The following is a 23,038-nucleotide window of genomic DNA, read 5'->3' as shown; positions in this document are numbered from 1 at the left end:
TCAAGAGAAAGTCCAAATAATACCGTGTTCATAGCCTAGTAATTGGTGAGGGGTGAGAAGTGGTCCCTGCTTTAGAGAATGTGTCCATATTTTGGAGGCAAGTGGAAATGATTGTTAGTGTCCAAGGAAATCATATGAAGTAGTAGAAAGCATAGAAAGGAAAGCAGTACTACACTACAATTCTCCTAAGATGTTTTGAAAAACATGGTCTGAGAACATAGCCAGGTGATTGAATGTCCCTCAGCTACAACCCTCCGTCTCCAAAGGGGAGGTAATCCTTACCTGGTTGCTCACACTGCAAGGCTGACTGCCCCTCAGCAAGGACGTGCACAAAGCCTGCTAAGGCAGGGCACAGCGCTCGGTCAGAGCTGGCAGGCGTACCACTGGCAAAGCTGTCTAGCTTCACAGGGTGGGTGTGAAGCGCCTGCGGTCCAGGAACACCATATCAGCAGCCTGTCTGTTGGATTGCGTGTAATGTACTACAACGAAAGGAGGTCAAGTCACAAGATACCTAACACAGACAATGGTTTTGTACAGATACAACATCTTGTAATGAGAAGCATCAGAAAAACTCAATACTAATAAAGCAGTGGCACAAAGGCTGGGTAAATGATGCAAAGCCCTTCACCGCTGTGGCCTTCAAAGATAATAAAAAGATACACCAGCATGCCTCGCCACTGAGACCACAGGGTATGAATACCATTACACAAGCCCGACTATCAGCAGTTCCCTTTCTAGACCCACTACATGACTACATCTTTCCTCACGAGGTTCCCCATAACCTTTCCTTTTAGAGGGATTTTTCACCTTTTTAAAGGGACCTATTAATGTTAATTGGACAAATGAAAGCCTGTTAGTCTGCTCTGCCCCCCTTGAAGGATACCTTCTTTCTCCCCTATGAGGTGGTTACACTAGAAAAACTGGGTAAGACACTTGGGGGGTTAGGCTTGGGGTACTGGTTTCATTAAGAAGATAGAGATAGTTAAGTGCTCCCTTTGTGTATGTGGGATTGAGGTTGAGTTATGTGTGCTCACAGCTGCGTCTGAAGTTGCTTTGGGGTTGCTCCTGGTATACCTAAGTTAGTTTTAATTTCTCTCATTAAATATCAGGGCGGGGGGGACTTCAGGTTGTGCTCGTTAGAGAGGCTAGTTAGCTAGCGTAGGGTGATGTGAGGCTAGTTTCATGTACTCTACCTGACATGTCCCTAACCTGATGTGTTTGGTAAATACATGTTCTTGCATTAGCTTAACCTTCAGTGTTAGGCTGCCTTACCTGTGTAATCCCAGCTGTAGGGAGCCCTGGGCAGCTGAAAGCGTGCAGCCAAAGCGAGCTGTCGGGGAAGCTCACGTGGGAAGCGGGGAAGGTCTGTGGCAAGGATTATCTCCATCTGGTAGGAGACCTTTTTGTTCTGCTTCCTAGAACTTCTGTGGACAGAAAACAGGGAGAAAAAAATCAATTTTTTTCCTTCTAGATCTCAAATGCTGTTCCCAGAGGGTCCTATGGCCTGCAACTTGGCTCTTCTTCCTCATAAGGAAAAGGGCAAATGGATCCTTGCTGTAGGCACTTTGGACAGAAATCATTTTTAAAATAGCAAGGTGAACGAAATCTTAACTTCTGCAGGCTTCTGTAAAATCTTGAGGTTTGTTTTTAAACTTTAAAAAAAAAACCCCAAGCCCTCTTCTTGCTTGCTGAAGGAGAACATAAACAACTAATGCTTCAAATAGAGAGAGGCATCAGACAGTTACATAAAAACAAACTGCCAGATTCCTGCATGTAGGAGTGTCTGCTCTCAATTCCATCCTGCCTCTCTGTGCTTGTGCCTGGAAGTAGGTCTCCCCACCCTGAAGCGGCAGCTAACACAAAATGCCTGAACTGAAACTCGGGTGTTGAAGGCATTGACGATGTGGCCTGAGGCTGTCTGGAGGCTCGAGCAAAGGGTCCTTTGTAACCAGGGGACCAAGTATTTGGGGTCAGCCGAAGGAGCAGAAGAGCCACAAAGTTTTACATCTTTACTATTTCATTGAACAGCTGGAAAGACCTTGAAGTGGAGCTCTAGGGATCCGCACATACCCTCCTTAGAGTTCTGAGTATTTTGCTTGTTGTAGACCTGAAAAAAGTGAAAAAGTTATGGCGAGGAGAGAATCCTCATAACAGATTTATGCCCTCAGCAATATCTCCCATTAAACATCTGTCTGTAAGAGTACTCATCGTGCTTGGGACCCCTTCAATATCAAGGTAAAGGAAATACATGAACATCTAATGTGGCGGTTTTGTGATTAGATTGGTAAAGCACATGACAGATACAGTCTTCCTTCTAAAGAGCTATTCAGCCGTTGAAGGGCCAGGGTTTCTCCCTGGGCGCATTGCATACTCACAGATGAATGGGGTATCTCTCAGATAACAGAGATTTATGGTGTTCTGGAAAAGCACAATGAATTGTTACTTTTTTGGAGTTGAAGGAGGTGGTTTAACTGAGAACACCCCCAGCTGAGCTCTGAGGTTAAATGGCTAGGCTGCTTTTTTCCTGAAGTAGAAGTAATAATGCTGTACTGAAAATGGCACCTGAAAAAAAAAAAAAGAAACTAAAAACCAACAGGGCTAAGGCTTCATTTCAGGGAAATACAGGCAGGGATTTGAAGTGCCCAAGCTGCAAAGATCCGCACTGCATTAATTAAATGTTATATTTGGAACCAAATTAACGATGAACAGTTTTTAACCATGGTTTGTGAAATATCCAGTGAGACAAATGGGTCTGAGGCAGGGTTGCCCTTGGTAATCACGCATCTCTTGCATAAGATGGAGGTAAAAATAAAAACCAGTGCACGTGCGTGGAGTTGTTGGCCGTGCTGGCACCTCCCTGCCCCCAGCATCATGAAGAGCAGACGCGACTTCGTCCTCCTTCAAGGCACTGGGCGACCTCGTGTCTTCGCTAATGCAGTGTAGGAGCTCCTCATCCCAAGCCCGGGACGTAATCTCCTTCAGGCTGCTTCTGAGGTGCCTTGTACGCCAAGTCAATTAACTTTATTGGGGAAGCCTTCAACCGGCAGACCCAAAGCAACTCGAGTAAAAGGCGAGGCAGAGCTAGGCTCGGTACAGGCATGGGACCTGGCAATAAATAAGCCCTAATAAACGAGTCGGGGCGCTCGGTGACTTCAGGCACCCACCTCTGCCGCCGGCGACCCCACCGCGCCCCGACACCCCATCCCCTGCCTGGGCAGCAGCGGCGGCCGTCGCCGCCTTTCCCCGAAGCGGCAGCCGGGTCTCTCCCCCTCCGGAAGGCCCCGGGCGGGGGGGAGGCCGGTAGGACCCGGCCCTCACGCCTCGGGTTAGGGGAGGCGAGTGGGGGCCGGGCGGCTCCGGGGCAGGGCGGCCGCGGGCGCGCAGGGGCGTGGGGCTGAGGGAGGGCCGGCACCGCGGCCTGCGGCGACGAGCGGGCAGCTGCCCCTCGGGCGGCTGCTCCGGCTCCCAGCACGCTCTAGGTACGCTTATATTTTTTTATTTTATTTTATTTTATTTTATTTTATTTTATTTTATTTTATTATTTCAGTCAGACTTTAGCTCTCAGAGGGTGAGACTCGTGAAGCGACTCCCCCGCCCGGCAGCAGCCGGCACGCCAGAAAGCCCGCCCTGATCGCCGCCGGGCGGCCAGCCGGACCCGCCTGGCGGGCGGCCCGCTCCTCCGCGGGAGACGCTCCGCGCCACCCCAGGCACCACCGGCGCCGCGGGAGCGCGTCCCCGGGCCGGGACGAGCGGGGACTGCGCCTCCGTTCCCGTGAAACAACGGCGGAGGGCGGAAGGGGGGTGAGGGGGGGGAATCCGGGCCGGGCAGCTCGACGGGGACGCCAGGCGGAGCCGCGGCGTCGGCTCGGCGGCAGGCCGCGGCCGCCACAGCCGGGGCGGGCGGAGCCTCCCGCCCTGGGGGCCGCCGCCGCCCGGGACTCCGCCCCCTCCCTCGCCGCTCTCCCGGGCCGTCAGTGCCCCGCCCCCCGCGCCGAGCGCCTGTCCTTTTAAAGGGGGGCGGGACCTCTCCCTCACTCCGCATCGCGAGGCCGGCACCTCCCCGCCCCGCCATTGGTTGTCGCTGGGGCAGAGCGGCCCGCCCCCGCCCGCAGCCATTGGCTAGGGGCGAGGCTGGGGTTCCCGGATGCAGGCACGTTCGGCCGTTATAAAGCGCCGGGGGAAGGCGGGAGCGGACGCAGTTTGAATCGCGGCGGGTCGGGACGGGTCGGTGTTGTCGCCCGGGCTCTGTGTGTGCGGGACGCTCTCCTCTTCTGTCTGCCCCTGCGCGGCGCTGCGCTCCGGTTCGCCATGGTGAGGAGCCGCGGGGGCCGCTGGGGTGGGGGCGGCCGGCCGGCCGCGCTGCCGGGGACTGGCAGGGGATCGAGCTGATGCGGCCGTTGGCGTGAGGTGGGAGCTCGCGCAGGGGAGGGGAGCGCGGTCGGCGCGCGCCGGTAGGCGCGTTACCTGCCGGTAGGCGGGGGGGGGGGGGGGGGGGGGGGGTTGGTGTTCGCACGCGCACTAGTGCGGCCGGGGAGAGGGCGTGGCGGCCGCGCATGCGCCCCCGGAGCGGCCTGTGCCGCTAGGTGTAGCGGGCAGCGCGCACGCGCCTTGCGGTCGCGCGTGCCGCCCTGCGGGAGGGAGGGAGGGGCGGAGGAGGAGGGGGGGAGCGCATGCGCGGCGCTGCCGGCGCGGGCCCTTGGCCGCCGTCCCTGGCAGGTACGGTGTCTCTTGAGGGGGGACGGCGGGCGCGGCAGCTCTCACGCATCTCTTTGGTAGGCTGGTGGTAAAGCTGGGAAGGACTCTGGAAAGACCAAGACCAAAGCAGTGTCCCGTTCTCAGCGGGCTGGATTGCAGGTGAGCAGAGACTGGGGCATGGGTGAATGAAAGGCAGATTGGCCCTCCATCTCTTGGTTGGTTGTGCCTTGTGAAACCGGCACGGTCTGTCGTCCAGAATGGTGTAAGGATCTGTTTGATACTGGAGTCTTGTTAATGTCTGGTGTGACTATTTTTAGACTTTTGCATGTCTGTGTGGGAGGGAAGAGAATTTCCTTGTGGCTGTTGCTACTGCTTGCGGTTAGAATTGTGAAGTTGCTGATGTGAACTTGGCATACAGTGTCCTTAGCTGGATTCTGAAGTGTTGAAATATAGTCCGTGCTTCTGCCACTGGGATTCTGTTGCCCGGCATGTGGTTTAGAGTAGTGGCTTTCTTTTTCTGTCTGTCATCACAGCCTAGTCATACTTCTGCTGTTTTCTAGTTCCCTGTTGGCCGCATCCACAGGCACCTGAAGTCTAGGACTACCAGCCATGGGCGTGTAGGAGCCACAGCTGCTGTGTATAGCGCTGCAATCCTGGAGTACTTGACAGCTGAGGTAATGCTCCTGCAATGGGGTGCAAGCAAGTTGGTCAACTCCAAAAGGGTGCAATGACCGGAGCCTGCTGTATTTTGCCCATTTGGACTGGGCTGTGAACTCTTCGCTTGCTTTGAGCCAGTTTTAAATGTGTGCCTCATCAGGAGACCATGAAATACACATGGGACGTTTTGCTCTGCATTTTGTGCAGATCAAAGCGCTGTGACTTATAGGACAGATGGAAGTGTGAAGTATTTTATGAAATGTGCTATTACAGTGTGTCCTATCTGCTCTAAAACACTTATTCTGTTCTTGGGGAAAACCAAATGTAGAGCTCCAAAGGAAGGAACCCTTTCAAAAGAGGCACTGTTTGCCATCTTGGTGTCACTAATAGCGTATTTGGCATAGAGAATAAAATAGCCAAGGCCATGCAGTTGGTTTCACTTGGTTTGTGTAACTCGGTTTAAAAATTGTCTTGTCCTCAGGTTCTTGAGCTGGCTGGAAATGCATCCAAAGACTTGAAGGTGAAACGTATCACTCCCCGTCACTTGCAGCTTGCAATTAGAGGAGATGAAGAATTGGATTCTCTCATTAAGGCAACAATTGCTGGTGGTGGTATGTAAATTGCTTGCTGACTCTCTGTGATGAGCTGGGTGGCAGGAACTTGAACAGACTAGAGGTTGCTTAATGCTGCTGTTTTATTTGAAGTGCAAAGTTTAGGAGAACTGTTGAAGAGAAATAACATGGTCTTAATTGTTGCTCTTTCTTAGGTGTAATACCGCATATCCACAAGTCTCTCATTGGAAAGAAAGGACAACAGAAAACTGTCTAAAGGATACCAGGATTCCTTGTTATCTCAGGACTCTAAGTACTTAATTGTCCAGTGTTGGTGATTCCAGTGGACTGTATCTGTGAAACACGATTTTGCCTTTTTGTAACTTTGAGAAGCTAAAGCTCCCTTGAGCTTTCTAACAAACCAAATTTCTGCATTGAAGTCTTAACCGTATTTAAGTGTTACCATGGCTTCAAAGAAGCTATTGTATTTGTAGTGGGTTTTGATTGAGCTGACTGTTTTTAGATTGGTTTAAGTAAAGGAAATGTTTGGTTTTGTACAGACTTTTCATCCACTAGAGTGGAAATATTCAATAAATGTTATATCAAGACTGATTGTCTCTTGTCCACTAACTGAAAAATATTTGGTCTCAACTATGCAGCTCTCAACGAATCGTTCCAAGAACATGCAACTCTGACAATCCTGTCAGCTGTGCTTGGGGTGTCTGGAAGCAAGGTCCTAGCACACTGCACTTGGTAAATACCATTGGGTGAAACGGCCTGGGGGTTTTATCCCGCAAAGTTACATTCTTGCAAAGGGAGCCAGTGGTGTGGGGTGGCAGTTGCCTTTGGCAGGGCAGGTGTAAGGTGGCAGCTGCTGCTGCTTGGGGCCTGTTGTACTTGATGTCAGCCTTCACATGGTAAAGGGGTCTGTCATGGAGGAGGAAGAAGGTAAGCTGGGTGGATGCTGGAAATCCACAACTTCAGTTGATTTTTCTTTATGGTAGAGCCTGACCCCTCTCACTCTGTCATCTCCTAAGAGACCAGGGAGGGATGTCCATAAGGCAGGGGCTGTACTGCAGCAGCCTCTGCTGGTGCTTGGTGTGTGAGCTTTGGGGAAAAGTCTAAAACCTGCTTCCAAGGCCGCAGTCAAATAGCTCTGTCTTGGTGTCGCTTCTCCACGGGTGGGCTTTACCTCTGCTTGGTTGCAGGGATCTGAACTGGAAAGCACTTGCTTTCTGTTAGTCTGAGGGTGGTGATGAGTGTCCAAACTACACAATTAAGAGTTTAAGGATGAAGGGTTAAAGTTACGGCTTTAACTTCTACTGTGCAGTAGCACCCTCAGCAGCAGCAGAGGAAAAGGGGTTCTGCTCCACCTCTCCCTCAGCTGTGCTCTAGCTTCCCGAGTTCAAGACTGGTTCCTGGGGCTGGGGGCAGTGAGCTCCATGCCTCCCAGAACTGCTCCTCCAGCAGGGAAAGACTTCAAATAAAGATCCTTCTGCAGTGAACAGGCTATTCCGTTTCTGTAACACCTTTCGGGTAAAATCTCTGCTGCAGTGCTGTAGCTGGAAGGTGTTGACCTAGATTGTAGAGGTTGGTTAGACGGGTTTTAACTGTGCTCATCCTCTGGAGCTGGCGCGGGTGCTTTCTCCCCAGGAAGGCGGTCCTGGGCAGGGTCTGATCGCTAATGCCGGTGAGCAGTTACAAGGTGCCGACAAGTGCCTTAGCGCATAGTTAATGCACCGTAGCGAATGACAACGCGCGGGCTCCTCTCGCTTCTGTACGCTCTCCGCAAGGGCCGCGGCGCTCCCCGGGCCGCAGTGCAGCGGTAGCACGCAGCCGCCCGCCCGGTACTTTTCCATCGCAGCCGGCTCCCTCGGGCTGCTGCCAGGCGGCGGCAGGGCCCCAGGGGCCTGCGGGCGAGCGGCGGCGCTCCCGATCGGGACGGGGACGAGTGCGGCGCCGGCTGCGGCGCGGCCCCTCGCCGGGGCAGCTGCCGGAACCCCGGGGCTGGAGGGGGGGAGGGGGCGAGGCGCTCGTTGGCCCCGGCGGCGGCGGCGCATGCGCGGGGGCGCCCCGGAAGCAGGCGGCGGGCCGGGCTGGCTGCCGGGGCCGAGCGCCGCGCTGGGGCTGCGGGTACCGCCGGCGCGGCGCGGCGGGATGAGCCTTGCGGAGTGAGGGCAGCCCCCGCCCGCCGCCCTCCTGCCCGTTCCGCTCCTCTCCTCTCTTCTCTGCCTCGCCCGGCTCCGCTCTGGCTTCAGGCCCCTTCTCTCTGCGCTGCGGCGGGCGGAGGCGGCGGAAGGAGAAGCCCATGGAGGGGAACCGGGACGAGGCCGAGAAGTGCATCGGGATCGCGCGGGAGGCGCTGGAGGCCGGCAACCGCGACCGCGCCCTCCGCTTCCTCGGCAAGGCCCAGAAGCTCTACCCGACCGAGACGGCCCGAGGTGAAGCCCGGCCCCCTCCCCGCGCCCGGCGCCCCGTCGGCCCTGCTGCCGCGGCCGTCCCTCCTCCCCTCTGCCGCTTCTCCGCTGCCCTGCTCCGTCGGGACGAGGGGGACCGTGGGGCCGGCCGGCGGGCGGGGGGGTCTCCTCACCCCGGGGGGCTCTTAGCCCGCGCGGCCGGCCGCCGCAGGCTGAGGCGCTGAGGCGAGGGGGAGCCGGCGGTGCGTTCTCTGCGCCGTGCCGGGGCGACGCTGCTCCTAAACCAGCCCGGGCTGGGGTCGCCGGCGGCGTGCGGGGCTCGGCGGGGAAGAAAAGGCCGAAGCGGTGATGGAAGTGCCCGGGAGGAGCGCTTAGGGCAGGTGCATTTCCACCGTCGGTGTATGCCTCTGGCGTCAGGCGGTGGGGAGGAGCGGGGTTGCCTCCCCCCTCGCCAAAGGGGTTCGCTCTGGGCCAGCCCGACTCCTCGCCTGCATTTCCCCTCTCCCCTCGGCCATCGACAGAATTGTAGCCGTACAGACTAGGCTTAGACCCGATTAACAGCAGGACACCTCAGGCCCCAGGCCAAGACAGGCTGGGTTGGCTTCTCTTCTGTCACCGTGAATTACCCCTCACTAACAGCTTGCAGTAAGAGCTGCTGCTCCAGACTGGGCAGCGCCTTCATGCTCTAATTTACGTTTGATTTCGGGTTTCTTGGTTTCGTTTCCCTTTTGGTTGTACAGTAGCTACGTAGGAATTGCACACGGGTTTCACTTTCTTAGAGGAAATGGGATCGGTGGCTCCCCCCGTGACTTAATTGGCTCTTCAGACACTTCTGTGCTAAAACCTGAAAAATAATTGGCGTCTTTCTAGCAAAAGGTGTTTAGAAATTATTTTTTAAAAGGAGCAATAGTAAGGTTTCAGTGTATGCAGAGCTGTTACCTGTCTTGGAGCCTCTGTCACACAGTGTCAGAAGTCAGCTTGAAATACCTTCGAACGCAGCAGTGACTTGTTGCGTTTCTCTGATTCTCACTTACATTGTCTGTGCCGTGGAAGGAATACGAAAGTCTTCAGGGCTCTGTACTGACCTAAAGGCCTCAGCATTTGCCATTTTTGGAACATGACTTTGGAGTGAAATCCTGACTGGAAGTGTTCTGCGCTGTCTTTTATTCTGTAGTGAAGCCTTTAAGTCAGGTGAGCAGATCCAGTGAATGTTTTCTGGCCTCTCTTATCTCCTGACTGCTTTTTATATGCAAACAAAAAACGAAGGTCTCATCAGTGCTTTTCTTTTTTATAGTAAATAGGTTTTTTGTGTGTGGTGGTTTGTTTTTTTTTTTTCTCTCCTGCAAGGCAGGATGGAAGTTGCTGATAAATCACCTGGAAGAAGGTAACCATTGCTTTGGATCAAGAACGTGGCACTGTTTATATTCTTGCTACGTGACGTACCTCTCTGAAATAAAAACAAGCAGAAGTTTTCCATATTCCCCTAAATTTCTGTGGCTTGAAAAGATAACATGCATGAAAATACTTTCAGCTTTTTGGAAGCTGTGTTGGTCAGGAGGCAGGAAGGCTGAGGGTTTCAATTCAGCTTCTTCTACCAAAGAGAGTAAACAGCCTTGTCTGCTTCACGTAGCTTATTACCATCTAATACCTCCAAGAGTTACAGTAGCTTTCAGGAAAAAAAGAAAATCTCCATCTGATTTATGGTTTGAGTGTTTGGGTTTGGTTTTTTTTTTTTTTAAGTAGGACTGCTACTACAAAACCACCATTGTAAAGTATTCAGTGCAAGAAATAGATGGCTAATTAGGCTATTGTCTGTAGGACACTTGTTTTATTCACTGTGGAAATTAGCAAAGTGTGTCACAAATGAGGTACAGATCTGGTGAAAAGATGGTCTTGTGGTAGTGGACTGTAATCTGGGGAACTGTGTACTGAAACTAAATGCTTCACAGAATTTCTCTGTGATGTTAAATAAGTCACTTCACTCTGTTTCCATTAGTGACGGCTAATTGTTTGTGCTTCATTTTTCAGGTATTCAGCTTGAAACAAGGGCCTGATTTGTGGAACTGGTGGGCAGTTAAAGCTCCATCTGAAGCTAATGAGAATTGCAGATGCCCTAATACCACTGAAAAAAATCAGGCCCTAGGCCTGATTTGAACTAGGTACTTAGAAATTAGGGGACTCTCTAAACTTGTAATATCCCTGTGCTTCAGTTTTCTAGCTGTGGAGGTTGGTAATTCTTTTCAACTCATCCCATTTCCTCCCAAAACAACATCAACTCATTCAAATTTTTTTTTATTTATTTTTTTTAAGTTTTTGAGGCACTTAAATAGCCTTGTTAAAAGTGCAGTAAGCTGCAAGGACACACAGAATGTCCTTTTTTCAGGACAGGAACTGGAAGTTGTGCAATGAATTAGAACTGGCATTTTACACTGGCTAAGAACAAACAAAATGACTGCTTTGTTATCTCCTTGTCATCTTTTAGATAAATAAAGCAGGGGGGTCCACTTGAGAAAAAAAAAAAGTAATTCATTACGTAATTAAAAGTGTGTCAGCACATAGTGAAGAGAAGGAAACAGTTAAGGTTTTGTGAGCTCTCTCAGTTCTAACACAAATTCTTATTTTACGGTCATAATGTGTTGGGTTTATATGGTGATAGGACAATATGGTGCAGCCGCAGGTGTTACTGTGCTCACTTGTTTTCTCTTCGGGGTATGTATTAGAAGGTAGTTCATACTAATTTCTCACTGAAGTCACAGATTCTTCATAGGTTGTATCTTTAGTATCGTTTTGAGAACAATTGCCCACCATTTCACAAATAATGTTCAATGAGTGGTAACAGCAATGAGAACGGTAGCGCTGAATGTTTTACTGATGGGAGCTTCCTCCTCCTGATGTTATAGCGGATTATAAATGGACAGAGAGCAGGTTTTAACTATTGTCTCTAAAACAATCCTATGTGTGGTTTGGTTTTGGCAACACTTGCATTTAAAGTGCATTCAGCACTAGTTCAGTCATCAGTGAAGTTTAGTTTTGCTAAACAAAGCTTCTGCCTGAAATACGCTGACTGCGGCAGTGCTATTTTAAGGCTTTACTAGTGTTAAGTGTAAGGTCAGTGCTTATTTAATGATAATTAGATAATGACTTCATAGTAGCAGTGTTCATGTTGACGTCACTCTGCTAGAAAATTGTTTTACAATTCAGCTGTTCAAAATATTGTTTGATGATGACTTTTGTTAATGATTCATTTTGCAACTGAATGGAAACTAATTGCTTGTCTGGAAAAGATTTGTAAGAGTGGATTTAAAGATAACAAAGGACAAGATCTCCTTTTCAAACTTAGGTGCCATTCTGTTTGGAGTTGATGGCAGAAAATGATGTTAAGGACAACTTTATTTTTCAGTGCTTAGGATTTTCTTGCACTGTTTCTGATGCTGTCTTTAAAAACAAACTTTCGAGGAGTACGTCAGCTTAGTTTTTTAGGCTGTTGCATTAGTACAAATTCTGAATTAAACAGTTCTTCCATTAGTGAAAGTGGGGGGTCATGTTCAATGCATAATGGAATCAAATGCAGTGCAAGGATCTTTCATTCAGCAGCAGGTAACAGTACACACAAGAGAGCCTTCAGACATGTTTGGAGATAAGATTTGTTGCCTTACCTGCTAACAAAATAAGTCTTTGGTTCCTTGTATGTCCTATTTTAAAATACCTAGATACACAGTGAAAGTTTTCTTTAATACACTCTTAGTACTACAGTTCTAACAGCCTGTTTTATCACCAGCAGTTCATGGAAGAGTCAAAGTTGTTTCTGAATATCTGAACTGTATCTTCTATTTGAAGAAGACAATGGCCCCAGACCCTTTGTATGGTTTTCTTTTTCAACATAGAAGAATAGCTTGCTTGTATATGCTGTGTCCTGCTATTTTAAGAATTTAACATTTACGAATTTGATTTTTTTTTTTTTTTTTTTTTTTTGCAAGCATCCTGCATTGTCTTCTCAGCCATGTAGCTCCATTATGGGGATGGGAGGTCTGAGAAGGTGATTAGGAAGTAGTAATGTTGAAAGCATAGTGCAGCCAAACCAATTCATGAAAAGACTTACCAGCTAAACTTGCTGTGAAGAGACACTGGGCATTAAAAATGCAAACCGTTGTCTATACCTGCATTTGTACCCTTAGTGCTACTACTGATTTTGCACAAGCATTAGTGCAGGGATAGGGAATTTCTAGAGCAATACCACTATAAAGGCAGGATTTGCAAAACTGTTGAGTAAGCATTATTTCTAGAGGGCAAGTCAGGGTCACATGTTCTGTAGGATCCCATGTGATACCGTTATTAAATATCAAACATCATGGGATAGAAAAAGAATAATTTGGTTTTCTGTTATCGCTTGTCTGGAGCACATCTGGACTGAAAATGCTTCATTCTGAGGGCACTGTCTGTTCAAATCTCTCTTCTTGATTAGTTCTTAGCCTGTTGTCGTGGTTTAACCCCAGCCAGCAACTAAACACCACGCAGCCGCTCACCAACTCCCCCCCCCAGCCCCGCAGTGGGATGGGGGAGAAAATCGGGAAAAGAAGCAAAACCCGTGGGTTGAGTTAAGAACGGTTTAATAGAAAAGAAGAAAATAATAATGATAATGATAACACTAATAAAATGACAACAGCAATAATGAAAGGATTGGAATGTACAAATGATGCGCAGTGCAATTGCTCACCACCTGCCGACCAACACCCAGCTAGTCCCCGAGCGGCGATCCCCCGCCCCACTTCCCAGTTCCTATACTAGATGGGGCGTCCCATGGTATGGAATACCCTGTTGGCCAGTTTGAGTCAGCTGCCCTGGCTGTGTCCTGTGCCAGCTTCTTGTGCCCCTCCAGCTTTCTCGCTGGCTGGGTATGAGAAGCTGAAAAATCCTTGACTTTAGACTAAACACTACTTAGCAACAACTGAAAACATCAGTGTTATCAACATTCTTCGCATACTGAACTCAAAACATAGCACTGTACCAGCTACTAGGAAGACAGTTAACTCTATCCCAGCTGAAACCGGGACACCTGTAGACACAGTCACTTCATTGGAGTTGTTATTACTTCATTTACCTCAGAACTTTAAATGCCATAACAGATGATATTAGAATAAACTATTGCAAATATTTGGATATGTGCTTCAGTTATAATCCATAATGCAACTATAGCTCACCTGTTTTCAAGAACATCATTTCATTCATAGTGAAAACACCCCTCAGTATGCAATTTGGCATCTGAATGTTAGTCGTTTCTTTATTTCTGCAGTAAAAAGCCTGATCTGATCAATTGATGAGTCTTGCTGAGGGAGGTACGAGTACAGGACTGGCACTGAAGTCAGCTGACTTTCTTGTTCAGGCCAAGTATAGCTATTCATCTGCAGTACTTCAGACTGCTGTGGCCAGTGGGTAGTAAGTGAATTAGTAAGTAAAAGCAAATACTAGAGAGTTTTAAGAAGCACATCTTAGGGAAGTGGTTCTTCTCCTTTTAAACAAATCTATGCTTTCTTTTCTTTCCTGTGCTTCTGTGAGATACAAGCTATGATGTGTAGGATCCCAGTTTGCTGCTGCTCTAAGAAGGACCATACTAGTCAGGGGAGAAATTTTTAAATTAGATTTAGGAGAAAATCCTTAGGATTCTTCTGACTAGCTTCTAGATGAAAATGTTTTTTAACAGTAAAGCCATAACATGCTTTTACAGTAAGTGGGACATTTTTCTTTGGGAATTTTTATTAGGGCATTTTTTGTGCAAATAGTAACTCTCAGTTGTTTGTGAAACAAATTTGGCCTGTGTAGTTTGCCATCTTGCTCTGAAGGGATCTCTTTTCAGGAAAGATAGACTATTTATAATCTTTGTTCTACATTATGCTTTGTGTGCAGTCCCTTAAGTTAGAATGGTACTGTTTCTGATTTTTTGGTAAGACGCATATCCCCAAAATACAGGCTTATGTCCAGAAAGAAAAAAGAAGACTTAATGACTGATGATTTATTAAAACTGCTAAATTTGAGATCTATTGGAACATGGCAGGAAAGAAGATTTCAAGATCTAGCAAAAGCATGCTGGTTTTCAAGGTTGAGGTCTCAAGAGTTGGGTATAGTTGCCTGGTCCTGACTTATTTGTGGCATTTTAACAGTAGTTTGAATTTCAGCTGGTATTGCCTGGAGGGGTATAGAGCATCAGTTTGTGGCCAATAATGGCTCAGGTTACAAATAGGCATGTACTGTAGCATCTGAAATGTGCTGGAGATGGGCTTGGTGTCTGTATGGAATAATTTGCAAGTTCTTTAGAGTGTTAGGTTAGTTCCTCTTTTCGATTTACAGTTGCTTATTCAGGTATTCTGATGCTTTTCACCCCAAAGCATGGGTTCAGTGCCTCTAAAAACCATCTAGAAGTGAAGGAACAGGACAAATTATCTCCAGTATTAAATTACCTTGGCAGAGGTAGAGAGGAGTCCAGTCACTAATTTTGAAACACTTTTCCATAGTTTTGCCACAAAAAGCAGTTGCTAGACTTGTTTCAGAAACGTTTGTGGTACAAAGTGATGATCAATAAGGAAGGAGGATATAGCAGCTAGTCTTTTTTTAATGTGGTGCTCCCATTTAAGATACTTGAGAGCCCCGACTTAATTGCTAATGCCTATAATGATACTATGATATACTGTTGTTTTATAGTTTTGTTGGAAGCTATTATGAAGAATGGAAGTACTGCTGGGGGAGGCGCTTACTGCCGAAAACCAGCCAGTAGCAATGATCAAAGTAAGCCCAATAGCACGAAGGAGAGCAATGCATCTGCTGCAGGTGAAAGTGGAAAAGGCTACACCAAAGACCAAATGGAAGGAGTATTCAGGTATGGCCTTGCTTAAATACATCACTGCTTTTCATTCTGTGTGTTATGTACTTATGCTTTCAGCTCTAGCATCTGTTGCTTCTTGCAACAGAAAATTCAGGGTTAGCTGAGAGGGGTTACTTATACTGAACTGTGACTAAAAGGTGGAGAGTTTTGCTGTGTTTAAACACAGCATGAGACACTGTCACTTTCTGTGAGAAAGATGATACTCTTCTTTTTAAACCATCAAGGTTACTTTATAAAAAGATAATACTCAAAATAGTTATTAAGTAGATCTCATGGTAAATGGAAGAAGTGATGAAAATTCTGTAGTACAACTTGCAGGGCAGTGTTTCTGTTCTTAAATATTTTTATACTTGAGATACATGCTCACTCCTGAAGTTTATTTTCAAGCTAATCCTGTGGTACAGGCTGGTCTTAGACAAGTGTTAAAACTATTTCGTTCTGGAAGTACAGGTATCTGAGAAGCACTGAAGCACATAGTCTAAGTTGCATTATAAACTCTGTCTGGACTTCATGCAGCATGATAGTATTAAGATGGGGCGACATCAGGGAAGGAGGATGTGTGAAAAGAAACAAAGATGAATAAAAATGTCCTTTTGAGGCGAGTAACTCTTAAGTCATGTTATCATTACACACTTGTTGGCTGTAGGAGTGAGAAAAATTTTTTTTGATATGTGCCCTGATTTCTGCTAAAGAAACATGGATACAGCCACTGTAAAATTGAACACCTCAAAACCCACTAGATAAGCCTAGCCCAAATACTTTAAAGGGAGCTGGAAGAAGGGAGATCAAGGGGTCCTTCTCTCCTAGTTTGTGTAGATCAGTTGAACTGTGGTGCAAAACAGAAATTTGTGTGTGACTTTTTTTTGTGTGTGTGTGTGTGTGAAATGTATGTTGCTGTTGATATTATCTTGGGATCTCTTCCTGAAGTTCAATAATCTGTTCAGCTGTGCTAACAGTGAGGAAAAAGTAGCTTTTCTTTTTTGATACAGCAGCTCTGCATTCAGGCAGGTAGACAGCAGCATCTCTGTTCATGGTGTCATGGTTTAACCCCCGCTGGCAGCTAAGCCCCACACAGCCGCTCGCTTGCTCCCGTCCAGGTGGGATGGAGGAGAGAATCAGAAGAGTAAAAATGAGAAAAATTGTGGGCTGAGATAAAGACAGTTTAGTGGGTAAAGCAAAAGCCACACATGCAAGCAAAGCAAAACAAGGAATTCATTCACCACTTCCCATCGGCAGGCGGGTGTTCAGCCATCTCCAGGAAAGCAGGGCTCTATCACGCGTAATGGTTACTTGGGAAGACAAACGCCATCACTCCAAACGTCCCCCCCTTCCTTCTTCTTCCCCCAGCTTTATATGCTGAAGCATGACATCATATGGTCTGGAATATCCCTTTGGTCAGTTGGGGTCAGCTGTCCCAGCTGTGTCCCCTTCCAACTTCTTGTGCCCCCCCCAGCCTCCTCGCTGGTGGGGTGGGGTGAGAAGCAGAAAAGGTCTTGACTCTGTGTAAGGCCTGCTCAGCAGTAACAAAAACAGCCCTGTGTTATCAACACCATTTCCAGCACAAATCCAAAACATAGCCCCATACTAGCTATGATGAAGAAAATTAACTCTATCCCAGCCAAAAGCAGCACACATGCTTATCCTCTGGTTGTTGCTATTTACTAGAGCTTTTCATTTACCATCATCTCTGCTTAATGTTATTGCTTTTCATGATACATCTAAACTAAAACCTGAATAAGCGTGTACATTTTTGGCTACCTTGGATTACTAGCTGTTAAAATGAATGCAAAATGTGTGGGGGTGTGTGCACATGTGTGTGAGACAAAATAGCCAGAAGGAAGTCCTGTGTAAAATGAGGCTTAGATCGAATTAAGACACGTAACATGTTCTCAGAAAGCTGCTACAAGGAAGGCTGTATTACTGCCAGTATTCACTCACCCGTGACACGCCATTCTGAGCTGCAGTCTGCTTTGACATCAGGCTCCCAGCAAGTTCTTTTTTTTCTTTGTTTTACCAGAAAGTATGTTGCCTACTTTGTCTTGAGTAAAATGATGTTGTAGAGCCAACTTTTCCTCCGGTATGCTTTCATGGTATTGAGTATTGCTTCCTTGAAGGGATTCACTAGATACTAGATAAAAATGCAGTTTGTTGAGATCAGAACCAGTGTTAGGGGTATTCACAGAAGTTGCACATTGAGGATGCTCTTGATGCAACATTGCTTCTTAGTACCTGTTTGGTGAATATTAAATTTGGGTTTTTAAAACCTACCCCGATCTTTGCAAATAAGCAATCATAATAGCTTGCAGAACAACACATGTTTGTTTGTATTTTACGTACCAGTTAAAAATCAGCTGTTAAAAAAAATCTCAACCTTAGCTTGAGTGATGCTACCATCCTTTAGTATAGCAGTTTATAAACCTTTGGAGAGAGACTAAATTTTGCTTTAGATAAGCAGTGATCAACAAAGCAAGTCTCCAGTTCTTGTTGGAAGTCTTGAAAAGTTTGTCCTGTGGTCAGTGACATCAACACACCAGTTAGAAAATCTGTGGTTAAGAATTAAAAAATGTGTGTGCCTTGCCAAGGATTAAATACAAACAGTGGGCTAAAACTTCTTAGGAAAATGTAACACATTCAGTGATGATAGCTGAGGGAAAGTTCATGTTTAAACCACAGTGAGAATGAGCTTTCTAGTTGGAAACATGATGTGTATATGTTATTGCTTCAGTCAGGCCCCAGGCTTTTCCAATTAAATGAAATGTGCCCCTCTGGGGAGGGTATTCTTCAGAGAGTAGAGCTTGTCACCACCATATGCTTCTGCCATACCGCATGGGAATGGTTTTCAGACCTTTGAATTGGTTAAAGAAATGCTGTGTGAAAAGAGGTGGTTTTAAATAGTCTTTCATGCCTGATTTTTAATTTTTTTTTCCTGTAAGGAAAGAAATTTCTAGATAGCAAGGTAGCAAAATCTTCAATTTTTAATAAATTCTGAATCCTGCAATGAATTTGACTGTCAAACTAAGTTGTTTTGTATGCTTATAATTTGAAAGGTGATCATTATCCTCAAGTATTCTTCCCTTTAGGAGTTTTTGGTTCCCTATTAGAAATTTAATATAGACTGAGAGAAAGCATTCCTGATTTAACTACACATGCCATTTCCAATGCTTTTTTATAAGCTCTGGTGAGCAGTTGGACAGGGGACTGACTCTGAGCTCTCTGACTTTGATCGCTGATTCATGTTCCTGGAGTTGTCTGGCTATCTTGAATTTGCTTGTGACAATAGATTTAAGAAACATAGTGAAGACATGCTTGGAGCAATATAACTAATTTAACTGCATTAATTTTCATCAGGGTTACTCTAGTAATGTGAGTAGGTATGAGTACAAACAAGCACCTCTGTGCTGTTTTTATCTTTTCCATATACACAGGGGACACTGATCACTAGCAAGCTACCACAACACTTCTGTAGAGCATTACATGAGCTTGCAAACAAGTTGCTCAACAGGGAGAAGCATAAGATGCAATACCTTTCCACTGTATAAGTGCTGGGTGATGCTCTGTTCTTTGTGGGAACAGTGCTTACTATTTCATTGTGACAGTTTGAAGCTTGAGATATCCAAAAGCACTTTGTTACTTTTGAATTGAAATGCTTTGAAAATACCATCTATAGTACATGCATCTTCTAATGATTCTTATCTTGTCACTGAGGGCTGGATCAGGATGCCTTAACACTTTAGGTGACCTGCATACCAGAGAGATTGACAGGAGACTATCAGAAATATGTTAGGACCCACAGTAGACTTAAGTCTTTTTAGAGCAAGTGCCCTAGAAGTCTCTAGGTGTTTGAAAGCTGTCTGAGCAATGTCAACTTAAGATAAATGCATCAGAATCATGTGCACGACAAAAAAGGGAGAATTTGCTTTTGGATTCTGTGGTCTTTGCTTTAAAGCAATTCCTTCACTGTTTGATGTAGGTTATTGGCATTTTTTGCTGAGATAAAGAAATGAAATGTTTGTGTAAGAAAGAAAATTTAAACTTTTTTTTCCTTCTAGTTCACTTAAAACAACTGAAGAAGTGCTGATCAGGATTACAGTTACCAAAGAGTTCTTAATTATTTTCAAACAAATTCTATTCATCGTATCTGCCTACTCATACCGAGTGTGCAGACCCTTTGGAAAGGTTTTGTGGACTAGCATGAAATTAAAAAAAAAAGAAGAAAAGATCATTTGCCTGCTGTGTATTAAATATTTCCCATTGCTTTTTATGCTGTGAAGTGTGTATTATCTGTTGTCTACTACATAATTTTAAAAAAATAGTTACAGAGATATAGATAGGTAGTACAGTTTATACAGGCTCCCTTTAAATGATCTTAAAATTCATATCATGTCTGATGTCTCCTTTTTTAGTAAATAAGCTATAGCATATATTCCATATTACCTTTTGACATCTGAGAGATAACTGCCGTGGTTAGTAGTATGCTAAAGTTGGATTGCTGTCTTGTGAAAACTGTGGTGGAATACTGCTTCTCCTGCCCTGCCAGTGCCTGCCCCTTGGAAGAGAGCACAAGAATGAAATTTTGTATTTGGATCTTTGAGATGGAACCAAAACAAACCAATAGAGGCTTGACTTCTGCAGGAACCTTGCAAGGTAGGATTAAGTGTCATCCAGTAGTGGTCAAGAATAATCAGCAACTTGATTTGAATTCATGGAGTAAACCAAAAAATTGCCTCTACGCATTTCATGGATCAAACTAGAAGGAATGTAAGTTATGTGATTGACTTTTTCCAGGCCTTCTGCTGAGACTTCTGTGAATTCAGCAAAAAGAGATATATTGTTACTTTTTTAACATGGGGTCAAGAAGATAATTAACTGAAAGTGGAATAATAAGAGCCATCAACATGTGCTAAAATGGGAAAAAAAAAAAAAAAAAAAAAAACCAAAGCGAAGAAATCAGGTCATGCCTTTAATTAGGCTGCTAGAACTACTGTGAATTGTTGAAATATCCAGTTGAATGGTTGAGTAAGTCAAGGTGGAAATCACAGTCATAGAGCCTGTCATGGAAAAGTGGCACAGAAGTTATGGTGGACTTTGTCAGAAAGCTCCTGCCTTTAATCTATGCTTTTTATAGCTAAAATAAAAGCTTAAACAAAATCTGGAGAAAAGTATGCTGATGTAAACACAGCCTTGAATATTTCTTGTAATACACACAAGAGAAACAAACTGACCAGGTACATCCAAGAGCAAAGTACTAAAACAAGTGCCCTAATGTGTTGTTGAATCTATCAGTAAAACAGAGATCTGCAACTTCTGATGCATTCATTTCAGAAACTAGGGGTATGCTGGTACCAGCTTGAGTTCTTCGACAACACTGTGACCTTCCCTTCCCAATCTAGAGCACCTTTTGCAGACCACACTTACGTCATCCAAACTGTGACTGGCACGTTCTCAATTCAGCTGCAAGATGCCATTTGCATCAGGCCCTCTGGCGTCATTGGAAACTTGACCTATGTAGAAATTGGTCTGTGTTTTACTATGGTTTTCTGCTCAACTCTGGGATCAGAAGTCAGTATAGCTTCCTCTTGCTCAGTTCTTCGTTGCTAACATTCACATTGCTGCTCACTGTGCTGCTCAGTTCAGATTACCATTGGGAGAAATAATTGTGGTACCCATCACAAGCTTTTGGAGTTTGAGGTTGAAGTATTTGTCATTTGGGCTATCCCTGTGCATGTAGACGGAGGCTTTGGAAGGCCCTTTGAAATACCTAGTCATACTCAAAACTTCATGATTATGGATCACTGCAGGTATTCGATACAGAAATGCAAGCGTCTCTGATAGGTTTTGTTAACCTGATAAAAGCTGTTGATGCTGACCTAATCTGAATTGTAGATTTGAAAAGTGAAACAAGAAGCACAGAAGTAGGATCAGGTCATTTTGTAGTCACAGGAGAACCAGTGGTGGTAGCCCCAGAATTTCTGTGGGTGACAGCAGACATTTCAGGACCTGAAGGGCTTCATCTGCCTTCAGCTGTCAGAGCATGGAGAGGAGCCCGGTGTCAGGCAGAAGTGGCTGTTGCTGCAGTGTGAAGCTGGCTGACCAGTTCTACTGCAGGTGGTTTGTCAACTGCAAGCTAGGATAGTGGAGCTTTGCAAGTCATGACAAGGTACCTCAGTCAACAGATTGTGGATGAATGTAGGCCATCACTTTCCCTCATGCTGTTTGAGAATTCTATTCTCTAAAAGTCAGATATTATTTCAGGAACATCCAGCAACGTGCCCTCCTAAAACAGCCAGCAAATCTGTTAACCAGAAGGACAGTGCCAAGGTGCTGGCAGGGGACTAACAATTCAGCAAGGACAGAAATAATTTGATAGTAATTCAGATACAGAGGTGATCCAGCCAGGAATGAAAAACACAAGAAAAGCAATTCACAAAAAACTAAACTCCAAACAAATTAACAGTGGAAGCACCAAACTTCAAATAAGCCAGAAATAAACAACAAAAAAACCCAATTCAATACAAAAGGGACAGTCCCTAAGCAAGTGATATGTAAATTGCAATTTTAAAAAGAAACATCTGTGTAGAGTTTACGTATGCAAGAAAATTGGCACTAGGGACTACACTGCCTTAAGTGCAGCAAAGCCAACCAAACAACAATTTGAAATGCAGCTTTCAGAAAGTTACTTGTTCATGCTGAGAGTGCTGCAGGATGCGTTTCAGGTGTGGTTAAAAGCTGTAAGTAATGTCAGTGATTGGTCTTTTCCAAAACCTCCGCTGGTTTTACTCTTAACTTTTTCCCAGCCTCTGCTGGCTGATGTTGTGTGGCCTGCAATAGGAGACGATTGGGAAGGGGATGGTTCCTTCTGTCCATCTGCCCTCCCGTGACAAATCTCTGCAGGACAGTTCAATGCTCCAGGTGAGGAATTCTGGCAGAGTGAGGATTGTCAGACATCAGTCTACTAGGGACAAGGGGTGAGGAATATGTCCAAAAAGGCCTGCTTCCGCTGGGGGGCAAGGATCAGGTTGGCCATGGCTTCCCACAGCTACCAGCAGCTGGAGTGAAATTTCTCATCAGGACATTGGCAGTTTGGGGGAAGAGGACTTAAGTCTTGGAGACTCTCTGTGCAAAGCCCGTGATCGCCATTTCTTTAAGGTGGAGGAGGGATGTGGCATGTCAGGCCCTGGTGGGGTGGGCTGTGTGCTCCAACAGTGTTTGAGAAGCCTGTTGACTGCACAGCATATATATGACCTGAGGATCTGGTGGGTTGTCGTGGTGATACCATACACTTTGTCCTGCTATAAACTGACTTACCAGATTGAGTTTGTGGTGCATTAAAGTTTTGCCTCTCAGGAGCGCACCAGAAACACTGATGATTTTGTTTAATTGGAAAGCACCTTCTAATCATCTTTGCTTGTCCTGTTGTCCCCAGTGCAAAGCTGCTGCAGTACAAGTTTTGATGCAAAACTTGCATGGACTTTGCTGAGGGGGGAAACAAACGAGCTGTTACCCTGTAATGATTGCCCTGAATTGTGCTCCGTAAGGGACCTCCCGGCAGAAGTCACTAACTCCCTCCCTGTAGGAAACTTTGCATTAACTACATGCTAGCTACTTACAGTCCAGATGCTTTTTGCCTTGAAGTGGCAAAGCAATGGTATGAAACTGTTCTCTAATGGCAGGGTGTATCAAGGGCTACATAGCACAAGGTCACTGCTGAGAATTCCAGGCTTAGGTACAGTTTTTTGGCCGCTGTGCATTTGTACAATCATTTAATGTATTTTAGCTTTAAAGCTTTATCTGCTTAATCCAAAGTCCTCCTAAACTCTGCAAAATTGCCATATGTATATGCGTAT

General features: G+C 46.0%; 2 protein-coding genes across 6 annotated transcripts in view; both read left to right on the top strand.

Annotated features, from left to right (window-relative positions):
• Nucleotides 1–4,093: 4,093 nt before the first annotated feature.
• On the top strand, nucleotides 4,094–6,511 carry LOC115346702 (histone H2A.Z). Its single transcript, XM_030026933.2, has 5 exons — nucleotides 4,094–4,311; nucleotides 4,777–4,854; nucleotides 5,256–5,369; nucleotides 5,834–5,963; nucleotides 6,119–6,511. Exons 1-5 carry the CDS (start codon nucleotides 4,309–4,311, stop codon nucleotides 6,178–6,180), a joined length of 387 nt encoding a protein of 128 aa, XP_029882793.1. The 5' UTR covers nucleotides 4,094–4,308; the 3' UTR covers nucleotides 6,181–6,511.
• Nucleotides 6,512–7,961: 1,450 nt separating this feature from the next.
• The window catches only part of DNAJB14 (DnaJ heat shock protein family (Hsp40) member B14), a 29,098-nt gene continuing 14,021 nt past the window's right edge, over nucleotides 7,962–23,038 (top strand). The window contains exons 1-3 of one of the 5 annotated variants that reach the window (XM_030026929.2): nucleotides 8,202–8,344; nucleotides 10,349–10,479; nucleotides 15,014–15,188. In XM_030026929.2, the coding sequence (XP_029882789.1) occupies nucleotides 15,031–15,188 (158 nt within the window). In that variant the 5' untranslated portion in view covers nucleotides 8,202–8,344; nucleotides 10,349–10,479; nucleotides 15,014–15,030. Of the gene's footprint in view, nucleotides 8,345–9,373; nucleotides 9,512–10,348; nucleotides 10,480–15,013; nucleotides 15,189–23,038 lie in introns of those variants that run through there. The other 4 variants (XM_041125308.1, XM_041125309.1, XM_030026923.2 and 1 more) reach the window with 4 other exon arrangements.

This window comes from Aquila chrysaetos, chromosome 1 (genome assembly GCF_900496995.4).
Source record: "Aquila chrysaetos chrysaetos chromosome 1, bAquChr1.4, whole genome shotgun sequence".
NCBI lineage: Eukaryota > Metazoa > Chordata > Aves > Accipitriformes > Accipitridae > Aquila > Aquila chrysaetos.
This window is presented reverse-complemented; position numbering and strand designations above follow the sequence as displayed.